The sequence below is a fragment of the Chiroxiphia lanceolata genome, chromosome 4, assembly GCF_009829145.1.
Source record: "Chiroxiphia lanceolata isolate bChiLan1 chromosome 4, bChiLan1.pri, whole genome shotgun sequence".
Taxonomy (NCBI): domain Eukaryota; kingdom Metazoa; phylum Chordata; class Aves; order Passeriformes; family Pipridae; genus Chiroxiphia; species Chiroxiphia lanceolata.
The window spans coordinates 10145854-10162040 of NC_045640.1; the positions used below are offsets into that span (position 1 = coordinate 10145854).

At 38.9% G+C, this 16187-nt stretch overlaps 2 protein-coding genes across 5 annotated transcripts in view; both read left to right on the forward strand.

Moving 5' to 3' along the window:
* GRK4 (G protein-coupled receptor kinase 4) overlaps positions 1-5098 on the forward strand; it is a 40346-nt gene extending 35248 nt beyond the window's left edge. Inside the window, 1 exon segment of the mRNA XM_032686319.1 lies at positions 601-5098. Within this exon segment, the coding sequence (XP_032542210.1) occupies positions 601-654 (54 nt within the window). The 3' untranslated portion in view covers positions 655-5098.
* A 2205-nt stretch (positions 5099-7303) lies between these two features.
* HTT (huntingtin) overlaps positions 7304-16187 on the forward strand; it is an 80279-nt gene continuing 71395 nt past the window's right edge. For 3 of the 4 annotated variants that reach the window (XM_032684897.1, XM_032684898.1, XM_032684901.1), the window contains exons 1-3: positions 7304-7579; positions 13314-13397; positions 13834-13954. In XM_032684897.1, the coding sequence (XP_032540788.1) occupies positions 7479-7579; positions 13314-13397; positions 13834-13954 (306 nt within the window). In that variant the 5' untranslated portion in view covers positions 7304-7478. The remainder of the gene's footprint in view (positions 7580-13313; positions 13398-13833; positions 13955-16187) is intronic. The other variant, XM_032684899.1, reaches the window with a different exon arrangement.

Genomic DNA, 16187 nt, shown 5'->3' on the forward strand with positions numbered 1-16187 from the left:
TCATTAAGTAGCCACAGCAGGGCCATGTATTAAAATTGTATGAAGAAATTTTTTGTCTTCAGCTGGCAATTCACCTTCCTAAAATGATACAATGCTAATGGAATGTATAATAGTACCATCATTTTTAGTTTACCTTTTCAAATTCACTTTTCTCCCACTTACAGTAGGTGGAATAGGAGGGGTGGTTGAGTGTACTAATAATCTCAGCTAAAGATAAAGCTTGTGTCTTACTGTAGTCTTTTCCAGCCAAATCAGCAGGATTCATACTGTCCCAAGATATGTTTCTATGCATTGAGAAAGAGTCCTAAAAAAATGAATATGGTTTGAGAGTTTTCAGTTGGTTTTGAAGTAATAAGACTGCAGTTAGTTGTCTTGTGAAGTTAAAAGGAGGAAAGAACTTAAGGTTAAATGAAACTTTAATGACTTGAGATTTGGGGTTGGATTGTGGCTTCCTTTGATTTTTCTTAAAGCATTTAGTTAGCATGGAATAAAATGTGCTGGAGAAAGAGCCACCCTTCTAGCCTTTCTGTTGCCCATAAAACATAAATAAACAATTGTCTTGGTTCTGCAGCTGAGTTGTCTGTTTGTCTTATCTTGCAGGTCTGTTTTAAATCTGATTGCAGTGATGATGAGCAGGAGTCCTCCAGACTTTAAATCATTTTACTCTCATCAGAAAGGATGAGCAAACGTTAAATGTTTTATATCTCTGTAGCAAATTGTATTATATATATTTTTTATCTGAGTTCAAGGATTTTTGTACATTTGTACTTCATTTGTTTTAAGATGTATATTTTCACTAAAGCTTAATTGTACAAAAAGCAATGAGTGCCATTTGAGTGAGTGTGTTTCTGTATGTATTTGATTTATCTTGATTAATTTTTTCTCAGTGGAATGAATCTAGGAATACTAAAAGGATTTTAAAGCACAGAGATAATATCTATGGCATCAGTGTAACTTGACTTTGTATGTTCCTGGTAAAACTCTTCTTGTTAATTAGGATCTTTATTAGCAGTTTTCTTAACTTTAAAATTGCTGTACTGATGAATTTAATAATTCTGATACTATCCAGCAGCATGGCAGTGCTATTACCTAATGTATCTCTCAAGCAACTGCTAAGAAAAAAAAAAAGGAATTCAGTGCACTGTGACCTGCTATTAGGAATTGCTCTTTACTATCTGGCTCTGTAGAATATCTTTCTGTATTTCTGTATAAAGAGAATTCTGAACATTTAGCTTAATCCTGTGACAAACTGTAGTACCCCATTCTTCTTTTTTCTACCCATCTTACACATCCTCTTCATACAGTTTCTTGGCATGAACCTATGCCAAAATTTTGTAACTATATTTTGAAAAGTTTGTTGTCTTTACTGAAAGGATTTCTTTATACCTGTGGGGACACCTTTTTATTTTTTTCTGTAAATGAAATTGTTTTTAACTCTCTTTAGGATGTTATAATTTTGTAATGGGTTAAAAAACAAAGCATGGGCTCTTTTTACTAACCTACTCTCTGCTTATTATGTTGTAATATGCAATGTTGTGGGGTTGACAGCGATCACTACCACTGAGGAAAGGGCAAGATAATTTAAAGTAGCAAATTTTAATTATGTAAATATTTTTTTCCTATAACCTTTTAAAACAGAAACATTAAAACCTGCCTTTAATGATTACTTAACACAAATGTGGAGCTGATATTGAAGTTTATGATTACTTGATGTTCATTAGTAAAACTGATAAAAGCTGCCTGAAAGTTAGTCGAACTTCCATTCTTCTGGACTCACATATGCCAGACTTTTTATTTGGTTTCCAGTAAAACTATTAATCTCTGTGTAAGAGTCAATTTAAAGAGCACATTTCATTAAGAGCCTTTTCTGTTTTCAAAATTTGAATGAGGGACTTAAAATATGATGGTATGCTCTTGGAGTTGGAGACATGACTAGTTACATATTTTGTTCTGTATTCTGAAGATTTGTCTCCACAGAACATGCTTTTTTTTTTTTTTTCGTTTCAAATCTCTGGGGCACCAACCAGACCACATATGTATTGTACACACAGAGCAACTGAGTAGCCCCCCACCTCAAATAGGTCTCTGCTTGTGATTCACAGACCCACTGGAAGAAATTTAAGCTGCTTCTGAGAAACTCACAACATACATTTGGTTGTCAAGCCCATCATCAGGTTTTAATTCACAGTATTTGGTCTCTAAAGACAAGTGTTTTGATGGATTGGAATTTGAAAAAAGTTGAAAAACCAGTGTGTTACAGAACTCTACTGGGGTTCAGCTGGTGTCTATCTGAAATTGCCACAGAAATAAGGAATGAGAGACTCTTTTCCTGTGTTGTTAGTGCATTTTTCCTGCAGTCTACAGCAGCACACAGGACACCAAAATGACTGTTGTGGAAAGTACAAAGAGAAATTGGCAGAGGGAGAGAGGGTTTGAAGGAATTACTGGAAGATGGTCTGATGTAATAGTGAAGGGATGGGAGGCTTGACAGAAAGAGAAATGTCTGAAGTGAGGGTGTTGGCTGGAACCATTATGTGTGAGACAATGAGCTGGCATGGTCTGACCTGACCCTCTTAATTTTGTACCACAGTAATAATAGGACTCTAAAGAGATGAGAATGGAAAAATGGGGAAGTAGTAGAAGTGTTTTATAAATACCTACCTGGTTGCAGAAGTCATCATTTCCCTGATTTAGGGTATTAGTTTTTTAAGGTCTTAGGTTTGCTGTTCTGAGGCAAAGGGGGCTGTATTAAGACTGGACATATGGGGTGACAGAGTGGGTTTAATATCTGCGTAGAACAACTTGAAATTTGGGCAAGAATACCATGGACACAAACTGAGTAAATTTTATGAAAAAAATACAGGAATGGGCTTTAATAGATTAAACAAAAATATCTGCAAGTTTATTTATCATGTATTTCAAATTTTCTTTCCTCATTGGATGGAGAGGAATCTTAAGAAAAATCAAATCAGCTTCTCTAATTTGGAGTGTTGAGACAACACATTCTCCAGGGTTCTGCGAAAAAAAAGACTAGATGAAGAGAGAAGGGAAATTGTTCTTAAGTGTTTATTTACATGTCTGCTTCTTTGGACAAGGAACTCCTTGTAAAAAAAATGGAGGATTTGTTTGTTTTTATGAAGTTTTATTTTGTTAAATTTCACGAGTTTTTTCATAAATTCTCAATAATATTTTTGAACTGGTTTTGAGTGGACTACATTTGCAGGATTCAGACCTAAATTCCATTCCTTTTGAGATTTGGGTTTTCTTGGTTGGTTGGTTTTTCCCCAGTAGGCTCAAAATGGCATTTTTCTACTATAAATTTGTCCCCTTTAGCTAGAAATACAACCACATAATAATGACTAGATATTATCTAACGTGAATCCCCTAAAGAATTAGAAAAGACAAGAAACTGGAAGGATCAATATAACTCTCCTTATACGGTATGTGGAGATGAAGATGTTTTGGTGTTTAAGGTGACTAACATGGGTTAAATGTCTTTATTGGAGTATTGGGAGCTTGGAGATGCCTTTTGAAAGTGGGGAAGGGGTAAGGAGAAGGGAGAACACCTGAAAGCAAAATAATGTGGTGTGATAAATTTAACATGAACTTATATCTTGATTTTTTTAGGACACAACTGAGACAAAGAAGGGGAAGGCAGGAGGTCGTGTTGACTGATTTATGTAGCCTTTTATTCCCAATAAACTGTTGTGGGGGCGAGGGGGGAAAGCCAAGGAAATTCTTGTTATTTGGTATGACTTCATTGAGATTCTAGATCTATGTGTTAGAAGGCTTTAATAGCAGTGAGACAATCCAATAGCCCAGCTGGTGCAAGCTTTGGAAAGATCTGTGGAATTCCATGGAGTTATTTGCGTGAGATCAACCCTCCTTTTCTGTGTCTTGTTTTGCAAGCATTTGTGTACATAAGTCTCAATGTCTGCTTGTGTGTACCTCATGAATCTCTATTTAGCTCAAAATTCAGGAACTGTGAAACGATGTACCAGTATCTTATTGGTTTACTTAATGCTTTTGAATGTTGTGACCAACAGAATAGAATCTTCATGCCTCAGGGTTGGTTTTTTTCCTACTAAAAAAATTGTCAGCTTCCTCCCCTTGGCTCCCCTGAGGTGTAGTGTTCATTATAGAGATGGTGTTATGTTTCTGGATTATAACAACAACAAAACAGTCTCAGCTGAAAAAATGAGAATTTAAAAATAATATTAAATAGGAAAAAACCTGTGGTATATCTGTGACAACAAGAGCATTATTGACAAATCTTAGCCTTTAATAGATGTTGTCTTTTTTTTTTCCCGAATCAGTCTTAAAACAGTGGTTTTGAAGGGTTATGAAAGAGAATTGCCTCCATCTCAAAATTAAATTGTTTAATTTATAAATCAATGATAGAAGCTATTAAATACAATAGCAATCCATTTTTAGAATGCACTCCAATTATTTTTCAAACAACAGTGAAGAAGAAATACAAGCAATTTTTCATTGCCATTTGTTGAGAGAATACTTATTTACAAGTTACTAAAATAAGTCAACAGAAGGAATATTTTTCTATGGTTTACAATTTAGTGTTACATTAATTTAACATTGGAATTACCACCTTCATTTTAGTATAGATTCTCAGAAAATACTTCTCTTTAGGAAGTCCTCGAAAATTTGAATGATTGGAAAGCATCTTTAAACAGAATTCATGTTTACTTTGATTTGAATTACCTGCCTGGCTTATTTTGGTGCTTATGATGTCTCTTCTGCTGAATGTACAATTCTTTTTTATTGTACATAAATAATTGTTCTTGTGGTGTAACTTGAGTTTTGCACATGAGATGTAGGTAACTTTTTTGTCATGTTCCAGATGTGTCCAAAACACCAGAATTCTTTCAAGGCATAGGAAGCTGACTGTTTTATGTATTGTGTAATTTCCAGCATCTCCAAACCACTGACTGTTTTTGTGTGAGCTGTTTTCCTGGATGTTCTAGCATTGTAATTCCTGAAATAAAAGCAAAACACTGCCGCATATCTCAACCACATCTATTACTGTCTAATGTGATTTATTTACCATGTCTGTCATGGTATCTGGGATAGAATAAAAAGAGAAATTGTAATTTGAAAAAGAAATTTACAATTTCTTGAAGCAAAAAATATGTATTGCATATTGTAAGTTTTTTACAAATGTAAGATAGTCCAATCCAGGAAAAAGTGCCCTAGCTCTATTATATTGGCTCAACTGATACTTTATCTCATGGTCTGAATCTGGATTTCTGCATAAATTTCTGTTTGCAGAAAAAATTACTGGGACGGGCTGTTTTTCATCAATGCATTTATTGTAATTTTCTGACATGAATTAAAGGACTAAGTGCTGAAATGCTCTGCAAAACAGCTTCAAATTAATTACTTTAACAACAATACAACTGTGCTATGACATGTTGCAGATTATCTGTGCGTATGTCAAACCACGTGGGCCAGCAGTCTTGTGAAGTCTGTTGGATTATTTGAGTAGTACTAATTACCTGGTGAATCGTTCACAGAAATGCAGAAATACTGGCCAAAGTGTGACTTCAGGACAGTGAAAAATATTCCTGACATGCTTGTCCAACCTGTTCTTAAAAACATTAGATCCAGAGGTAACCTTATAGACAAGGTAAGAGCATGTTCCTTTTTTTTTCTCCTACAGGCTGAGATTATTTCATTGTCATCCACTAAATTTCATATAATCTTTAAGGTGTGCACTGTTAATGCATTGAAATTGTGACTTCGTTTTTCTTTGAGGTAATGCTGACTTTACAAAAATGCCCATTTCTAACCCTGCCTGCTTTTTCTTGCCCCTTGCCTGTTTTACATGACTTTATTTTTGCCAGTGCGACTGTTTGTGGGGCAGGATCAGTGACACGATACATGCAAAACCATAGGTCAGTAAATTTGGATTGGGAGTACCTACTGATAAAGGTACTCACTAAAGAAAAACCTGATGCCTCCGAGTTGTCTTACAGTTGTCTCAACTCCTGCTTGAAGAGCCAGAGGGCTCCCACTGCCGAAGGACAAGAAGAACAAAGAGGGATGTGCTTGTGGGCAGGCAGTGCCTCTGCACTCCTGCCAGTGAGTCAGCAACCCATAGGGGACTGGCACACATTTGATCTAAAGCTTCAGAGCAGGCTTGCAAGGACTGACTTGGTTGGTGGCTTGTTTAATCTTTTATAAGAACTTATGCTCTTCTTAATGTGCTTAAGTTTATTTGAAAGTGTGGAGTGACACATGCAATTAACACAGTGTGTGCGGCATTCCAGCTCTGCTGTCACCTTCTATCGTGTATCATTTGCTAAATAAAAAATTCATGATCATCCACATGTTCCAGAGAAACCTTCCTGCAAGCTTTATCGGAGAAAAATATATTTTTTTTTTTACCTTAGAAGCTCACATTTTGTTACACTTTTATAATGAAATAGGGGTTTGCTCTAAGTTGAATTGCTTTCAGTACTGTGGATAGGTTTACTGCAGAGGAATGTTTCAAATGTTTCTTTTATTAACATGCTAATAAAGTTAACTGGCAGAGTGCTGAGTTACTGAATATTTGGCAGAAATGCGATCTGTGATGACTTCTGTTGGCCCGAATATTCAGAGACATGAGCTTTGCTTCTTTTGTTCGTATGTGCTAACAATAACCAGGTGGAATTACTGGAAATCTATTTTCTTAATAGTTCCAAGAGCTGTTCTACCTTTCCATTGCTGGCACCCAGTTTCATGTGTTTGAGATAAAATTGAAGTACCAGGTCTCGTCAGCTGTCATTTACAATCCGTGTTCAGCGAGTGGTTGTATGAAAATCAGTGGTTATAATTGGAAAGTTCACAGTACTGTTGATTTTCTTTTTAAGTGCTTAGTAATCTAATCAATTATTTAAATGTTGTATACTGTCTCTTGTATCCTGTGTATTTAGCGTGTGCTTTACGAGTGCGAGGAGTACCCCCTGAGGAAGGTGCCGGTGTCCGGCCCCTCACGGGCCGCGGGTCACGGCCGCCTTCCGCCACCAGGGGGCGCCGCGGAGCAGCGCCGGGCGGCCTCTGGGACCCGGCGCCTCCCGCCGGCTCCGGCGCGCAGGGAGGGGCGGGGTCCGCTCTCTGATTGGACAGAGCGGCTGTCACTCTCCCTGTTTCTCCGCCCCTTTGCCGCGTGCCCGCGCGTGACGCCGGGCCGGGGTGGGCGGGGCGGCCCGGTGGGGGCGGGGCGGTGGCGACGCGGGGGCCGCCGGGACGGGTCCAAGATGGCGGCGGGGCGGACGGGAGGCGGCCGCGGTCCCGGGCGGCGCCCGCCCCATTCATCGCGGCTGTGACGGGCCCGGGCCCGCGCAGCGCCGGCACTGCGGCGGCAGCGGGGCAGGGGCGGCGGCAGCGGCGGTGAGACAGCGCTCGGGCCCGCCGGGGCGCCCTCGAGAGGGCGGGTCTGAGCGCGGGCCGGTGCCGGCGGCGCGGGCGAAGCGGACATGGCCACCATGGAGAAGCTGACGAAGGCGTTCGAGTCCCTGCGCTCCTTCCAGCAGCAGCAGGGCCCGGCTGCCCTGCCCGAGGAGCCGCTGCAGAGACCGTGAGTGCCCCATGCCCGGGGCTGGGGGGTCCTCGCACGCGTGTCCCTCGCCCCGCCCGGGCCCGGGCGGCCGCCCCGCCACCTCCGCTCGGCCCCGGCGCTGCCCCGTCCTGGGCAGGAGGCGGCTCCGCAGACCTGTCTGGGTGCTGTTGCTACTGCCGCCGACTCTGCTGAAGTTTAAGTGCCGAGTAACTTTCAGGGGGAGCACGTTTGAAAATGCAGCGGTGCGGGTGATGAACGGGGGATACAGCGGTGCTGTGTGGGTTTCACAGGCTGGGTCCAGGAAGGAGAACCTTATTTTCGGCTGATACACTGCTGCAAAAAAAGGCAAAACCCCTTAAACGTGACTTAAAGCACTCTTTTCAACCTCTTGTTTTCTGGTAACTCTCGAAATCCTCCCTCACAGACCTTGTTTTTCAGTGCTTGATTCTTTCTGCGTGAGTGTCTTTTCGCTGAGCTCTCTCCAGCTGATTATCCAGGTTTCTTGAAATAAGGATTCAGGGCAGAGCAAGAGAAATTTCTTCCATTCTGTAGTTTACTTTCATATCTTTAAGAGTGCCAATTGTCACTTGGTTGATTTTCTTCAGTCTCGTCAGAACAGTACCCTGAAAGTTCATGTTGAAGTTAAAAACAAGCGTTAACATTTATGAGTTCAAAAGTTGAATGGAGTTAAGTCTGAGCTCTGAAAGGTTTGAAAGGAGTTGCTGTGGATATGTGGATATGTCTGTTTGTGATAAACTTCTTTTAAAGTCTTGTGCTGTGACTTGCTGCCCAGAGACCTAAGAGGGATTAGTTTAAATATTCCTGATGCCCTTTTGCTTTCTTAAGCATTATATTTGTGAGATGCTCTGGTGTCCCATCAGGAGGCATTATTGGAGGACAAGGAGCTGTTCAGTACCAAAGTGCTGCCCCTTTCATTTGCGTCCTCTAAAATAGCTTTTATTGAGCAGGTGCAAAGACCCAGGTTTTTACAGGATAAAGACATGAGTCACACAGTTACTTCTTCTCCAGCTATTGGGGAGATGGGGGAAGCAGAAGGGTTGGGGAGCAGGTAACTCCTAAATTGGCGATTTCACACGGGGCTGGCAGAGGAAGCGAAGCAGCAGCTCTGGGCTCTGGGCCACCTTCTCCCACAGCACACTCTGGTACAGTTGCCAACTAAATTATCACTGTTGGGACTGTTTCTGTTTGGAGAGTGTTGTCTCAAACAGTCTCAATGCATCGTCACACTTGGTGCATAATAGGTGAAAAAGCTCATCTTCATGAGCTGATTGTTTTTAGATAACTTATTGGTGTGCATTTTTTGTATAGTACTTTGAGTGACATGGGGGATGGATGACCATCTATTTCTAGTCTTTCCTATATGCAGTTCAAAAAGTCTGTCTAGAAAGTTACTGATGAGACAGGTTGTGGTATTTCAAGAGAAAATCCTGAAAATTCTTTGTGATGCTTGCTGAGGAATATCATGCTTGGTTTGGGTGGTCTAAATTTAGGCATATTCTACTCTTAACATTAAAAAATTAGTGTTGTAGTTGTCCTTGTTGACTTTGCTTTGTGTTTAAAAATAGGCTGTGTTTTCAGGAAGCTGATGGGATTGCATGCCCCCAGGAGCAGTACAAATTTAGTGACAGCACTGAGCCTTATAAAAGCCTGTGAAAGGCCATTGTAACAGCCTTTGCTGAAGCTTCCCAAACTTGTAGTGAAATGGCAGGTGACATCTTGGATGTAATTCACAATACTGTCTGCATTTATTTTTTCTTGTTTGTAATAGACTGGAAAGGAAAATTGTCTCTGTGTTTATCTTCCTTATGGTTCTGTGTAAATAGCACTTATATATTTTGTAGTTCTGTCTGGATCCTGTGTCCTACTGAGGGCTGTCTCCTGCTGTGAAATGTTTTACGATCAGAGAGATCAGGGTAGAGAAGAATTTATTGTTTGCACAACATGTATCCATGTTTTTCTTCACTTTGTTGTAAGACAATGACTCCAGAACTTTTGGTAATATTGATATCCTTTCTTTACTTTTTTATTAAAATATTAATCAAATCCAAGCTTTTACCAAGAAGGTCAGACCTTCTTCTGTTTTGAGAGATTTTAATCAGCAATAATCATGTGTTATGTTTATATTATGCATTACAGTCAGATGTCAGTGTCTGGTCCCTTCTCTTATCTCTTGTGGGGGTTTTTTTCCCTTCTACGGAAACTTAACTTGAGCTCTCTGTCATATTGCTTCTGTGCACTTCTGCTGAGGCATCTGATTTTCTTCCTTATCCATTTTTATCTTTTTCAGACTCTTCAATTTTGTTTTAAATTGGGTGTTGTGTTTTGTATTACAAAGCTCCCACTAACTTAGAATTTTATTAGTATGATGTAAAAATTCAGAGTTTACTCACTGAAACTGAAAAGCAGACAGGTCATCACACATCCTATATTTTACATTTTATTAATTTTTACTTCTTATCAGCTGAGAGAATGACTTGCTAGTGTTTCTTCCGGAAAGGTATTTAGCTTTTATTTGGTTAATCCAAAGGTAGATTCCTCACTTGGCAAAAGCCCAAGTGCTCTCCAACAGTATGCTTTTTTCTGTACTCACCAGTTTTTCTGTTTTTTTTATGTTTGCCTGGAGCTGTGGTCACAGATTGGCTTGATTAGTGCTATATGGATGCCTGTCATGAATTTTTGCTTCATTGAAGACCACGTGAACAGTGTGGATAATACATATGACCCTGCCTGACAGTGGTGGCTCCTAGATGGTGTTTTTGGAATTAGCATTTCTAGAGTGTCTAGTAGACCAGTTCTAGTTAACTTGACTACCCATGATTGCCTGTGTTAATACACATTGTTTCAGTTGTCTCCCATATTTGAACTTAGTTTGTTTCTTGACCCCCTCATACTTCTGTTTGTTATTAATAGAGTAGCTTTTAGTTTCCTGTTATTTTTCCCAAGATTAATGTCAAGCCGTTTGGTTTGGCCCTTTTTCTTATTGCTGGTTCAGCTTTAGAACTTCTCTACTGGTAACATATCCTTAATTTCAAGGTCTAATAAAAATTAGCATTGTTGAGCTGCATCTCTTTGTAGTCAGCTCATCGGGACTCAGAGGGGAAAATTATCCAGGCTTGATGGTTTTCTTACGTTGTTCATTAATCTTCCTGGCTAGAGATGGTCTGTAGGAGTAGGCAGGAGATTAAACTCCTCTGCGTGTGAGATGAAGCTTTCCTGTAGATAACTGCTACTTCCAGTATCTCCTGCCTTCTGTTATTCATTAGATATGTGTGATTGATTCATCCAATGTGTGATGCTGTTGTTGCCCCCCTGGGTATGCTCATCAGCAGTTTGCCTCCGGGCTTCATGATACTTCTGAATAGAGCTTTATTTTTGTTTTCTTTAAATAAAAAAATCATATGTTCTCTCTAGATCCTGTTCTGTTACCCTTCTCCCTCTGTAGCACAGAAAATGTGTGCATGCACGTGATATACATTGTGGCTTTCCTTCCACTTTTCATTTCCTTAAATAATTTCTTTAGAATTGAAATTTTCTCTAGCCAGGCCTTTTTTAATTTTTAAGTTAGTTGTTTCAGCAAAATTTTCAGTGGTAGATGAAATGTTAGTTGAGCTCTCTGTTTACAGATATCTGCCCAAGAGATTGATCTCTATTAGTCTGAGCAGTATTGAACAGCACAGCCTACCTTGCTCAGGGCTATATTATGTGTAGATAATAAAGAACTTTATTCTGAAAGCAGTCTCATTCAGCAGTATCTTTAATGTGTTTTGTGTCCGGAATACTGAGCTTATGTGCAAGTTCAGATGTGCCTGTTCTATTTTTGGGTTGAATGTGTGCTGAAAATGGTGCTCATAAGAGATGTGGGCAATGCTGGGCAAACTTATCCTGAAAGGTGAAATGATTTGGTTTCCGAGGTGGCTGTTCACATCAGTGGTGCTGACATTGTGGAATCAGATTGGCATCTTGGGGAGTATTTGGTGTGTTGTTAGAGATGATCTGAAATGCTGCTGAAGACTCTTGGTGCTTTTTCAAGAGGGAGAGAAAGACATTGTGTATCTTGGTCAAATTCAGGTTGTCTGCTCGTGTTCTGCCAGTGGCTTAAGAGCACAAGCCCAAGAAGGGATCCTCTTTGAGGAATGCTGTAGCTTGCCTAAATAGAGTGCTGCCAAACCATAATGGAAAAATGGCCTTGTTCAGAGCTATTCCTTAAACTTCTAAAAATGGAAGGTATTTCTGGGATGAGATGAGAGGATCTTTGTGGGAAAAACTGAAATCTTGGGAATAATGTAACACTTTTCAACCCCCCACTTCCAGCCTGATGGAAGAAAAAAGAAAAAGGATACTGGCAAAGAATGACTTTTTCCAAAACTGTACTGTTATTTGAGCTAAAGCTCTTAAATATTACAATGTAATTCTTTAAAAAAAAATAAATTGTCAAACACTGTATTTTGAGTTAGCTTAATTTACTGTGCTCATTGGCTACTTGCTATTGGTCCTTAATGTTGTGGTAATGATATTAATGCAACTTAAGGCTGTTCATATGTTTTTCCAGCTTCTAGTTCAGAGACACTGTTTTGCTATTTGATGAGTTTTGCTATTTTTTGCTAAGACGGAAAATTATATATTAAAAATACAGATGATCAGTTTTCACTTGAAAAACAAAAAGGAAGATTCTCTGTGAATGTAAGTGAAGGAGCTGGTAACTCCTTATTGTGAAACAGACTCAGGAAAAGTACCTTTGGGTGTGTGGTTTTGCTCTAGTGTTGCTACTGCTTAATTATTTAGAAGTAACATCTGCTTTCCTAGAAGTGATTCTGTGTCAGTAAAGTTGGGAGTAGGAGATACTGCACGCTGAAATAAAATTTCACAGTCATGGTTGAGAGTCTGTCTCGCTCTCTGTTCTCAGTTCCTTTGTTGGGGGTGGAGCAGGGAAGAGCTGCTATTCCAAGAGCTTATGTCATGCTGAAGTGAATGCTAAACAGATTTTGTGAAGTAGAAGCTTTTCATATTGTGCTCTGCATTATTTGTGGATGCACATCCTTTGATTTTGTGAATTTTATTCTCTTTCTTGTGCACTCTGGGCATTACCAAGTGTTACTGTAGGGACATTATTCTCGATGAGCAGAGACTGTGCCTTGAGCTTTGCTATTTTTGTAATTACCATTTGGAGGAATGTGGTCTATGATTGGATTGCTTTGTCATCTTTTGCAGTTCAGATACAATATGGTCCATTTAATAGAACTCAAGTTCAAGACCTTGGCAGACAAAAAAGTCTAAGATGATATTTTGTATGAGGAAGGTCTTTTCAAAAGTGGTATTTTTTGTTCTCATGGCTTCTTTTCCCCAACCTTTTTCATTCTATCAGTTTCTTTTATTTTCACTTTGTTCTAGGTCTGCTCCACTTTTTCTTTCCTTTCCATTTACTCTTCTTCATTTTTCTTTCCCAAATGTTTTCTCAGTGAAGATTATAGAATTAATATGATATTCCCTGTTAAATGGTTTATTGTCTTTCTAAGCTTGTGTCCTTCCCTTTGCTTGTGTCCTGCCTGCTCTCAGCAGCAGTTGGCATATGAGGTCCTGGGATTACAGGTGGTTGGTATATAGCTGTTTGTCTAATGACCAGAAAGTGCATCTTTTTCATGTATAATCATTAGATGCTGCTCCAGCAAGAGTGTTTCAATGGTCACTTTTGAACTCTTGTTTCAGACTCATTGTCATTATTTTCTTCCTTTAGAAAGAAAGAACTTTCAGCTACCAAGAAAGATCGAGTGAACCATTGTCTAACAATATGTGAAAACATCGTTGCTCAGTCTTTAAGGTAAGACAATGTCTTTATTGCATTAGGATGAATAGCAACTTTGTAGTGTTACCTATTTGGAGGATTCCTGATAATTGCTGGTTTTAAGTGCTGAACTTCTGTTTAAAATTGAAATGGCATGATTTTGTGCTTTTAACCTTCCCAACAAGTTGAAGAAGTACTTTTGTTTTAACTGTTGGTAGAGTAGGCATTATCCTTCTACTGCAGACAGAGAAACTTAGGCACAGAGGTCAAATACCTTGCCAGGTTATGTAGGAAAGAGCAGGGAAATGATCTCCCAACTCCTAATGAAGTGTTTTTATACACCGTATGTCTTCTCCTCCTGTGTAAGTGTGTATAATATATGTGTAGTTGGATTATAAAACACCTTCAAAAACAGCATTAGTGTTTCCTTTTCAGAGTGCACATTGTAATTTTCTAATGTTTGTTTATTTAGAAATTCACCAGAATTTCAGAAGCTGCTGGGCATTGCTATGGAACTCTTTCTCCTGTGCAGTGAGGATGCAGAATCTGACGTCCGGATGGTTGCTGATGAATGCCTTAATAAAGTTATTAAAGTAAGAACCACATTTTGCCTTTTCTTGATGCAGTGTCCTGTATGAGTTCACACTAATGTTCTTGCAGTTGCTTTTCTTATTTCAATAATACCTCATAATGTAAGAGGCTAAGTAAGCTTCTTTACTAAATTCTGTACGTGCTCTTAGGAGAGCTTCTAATGCCCAGATCAACATATTTAACTTGTCTTCTGTCATTCATTGTTCCAATCTAGTCTTTTGTACAGTTGTTCATTAACTTTGTTCTCTTCAAGTTAACCAAAACAAGAATGTTGGCTTTTCTAAAATCATCTTGTGTGGGAGAAATAGTCTGTTATTGCTCTGTAAACATAAAGATACTTAGCATGAGGAAAGGTAAAAATAATATTTAAAAGCTACTTGAAAGCTGTAGTGCTTTTTCATTCTGGGCTAGTAGTATACCCCAATTCAGGTAGTGTGATTTGCTGAGACTTCTAGGAGGAGATTTTAGGCGGTACTTAGGATAAATATGGTGTTCTGGAGATTGTTTATTCCCCTACTGTGATCCAGAGTGAAGGGCTTGTTGGAGAACAGCAGATGGGCATTCATAGGAGGTCAGGCAAGGTCTAAATCGTGATTCAAAATATCTTAAAATGAACCTTTTGAGTAAAATCCTTGGAGCTGCTGCTTTCAGGACAGGTTTGCCTTCGTTTGCCCTTTTTTTTCCCTGGAAATAATTAAACTTTAAGTCAACCTTAGGTACCTGCATAATTAACTTAGTTGATGCAAGTTTAGGTGCTTTAGAAATATGCAAATAATAATTTTCTTTAGCATGAAGGGGTGCATAGAAGCAAGCAAACTAAGCATCCTTATTACTTTATGGATTTCCTCAGTTAAGTTCTGTTTATTTGATATCTGAAGGAATTAAGTTTCGGGGATTGAGCTTGTGGCTGAAAGTTGTATGAAGAAAGCTTACTCATTATGTAGTGTATTCCATAATGATAGGAATGAGGAAGTGCAGGTGCCTTCCTTTTTTGTTTTGCCCTGTGACACTTTGCTCTTTTCACTTTGATTTAAATGTTTTTCCATTTGTGGGAGAGCATTCTGTACAATGTATACACTATTATTGAACTTAATTTGCTTTCAAAGATGCTCTGAAACTGTTTTGAAGAATGCAGACTTACTTCCTACTTTCCGTGAAACTCTTACATATGCTTGATATAAAACTTACTCCATAAATTCCCTAATCTATTTAATATTGTTGCTTTCTGGTGTGGTTGAAGGTAACTTGAAAAACTTTTTTTTTTTTTTCCAAATGCTTGTATGATAGTTGGTTTTGTTTTAAAGATTTAAGTGATTTTAAATGACAGTCTTCTATCAGTCCTTAGACTTGCCAGTTGGTCACAGCTCTGAAATGGTAACAGTGAGATTTTCCAACCACATGGATGTATCAGACTGTTATGGAAGCTGGTTGTAGCTTGTATCCTGTTTCTATGTTTCATGCTGTGTGTAAGCAACTTAGTCTTTAGGCAGACACTCTTGTGTATAAATACAGAGACAAAAAGATGTGCAGTTTTATTTTTGGTTGTGCAAGTTGCAGTGATGCTTGTGATGAGTGGAACAGAGGTGTTGGACCCCTGAGCTTGCATTTTAGACCAAGTTCAGCTTTCTTTAGTACCTCAGGCATTTTTAGAGACTAATTCTTTTGCTAGGTAGATGTTTTGTGTTTTCTCTCTTGAAATTGGAGAATATAGATGTAAACATTACTTGTGTAACTGTGTGTCTGGAGTTTATGCTCATTAGTCTAACTGAAAAACTAACACTTCTGTGTTAGGCAAGGCTGACCATGTAACTTTAGACAAGGACGCTGTAGGTCATCTTTAAGTATCACTACACTTATCTGTCAGAACCTCAAAGACAACATACACAGCTCAAAATTTAAACAACCTTGGTGATACCTTGGTGATACCTTTAGAAGAAAAAATACCAAGTTGGGAGTTTACCAGTTTTCTGTGGGTAAGGTCAAACTGTCTTGTTTCTGAAGCTGCTGCACAATGTTGTAGTATTCTCTGTGCTAATGATACTGGTGGGACTCTTCACACAGATTGGAGTACAGTTGGTCTCAGTAATTGGGTTTTATTATTGTAGTTATTTAGAGTGACTGTGCTTACAATTTTTTCTGCTGACATTTTAAATTCTAGCCCGCTAAAATTATAGTTTTACACCAGCAACAAGAGTTGCTCTAGTTGGGTGTGTTGTAAGGACAACTTAACCTTGA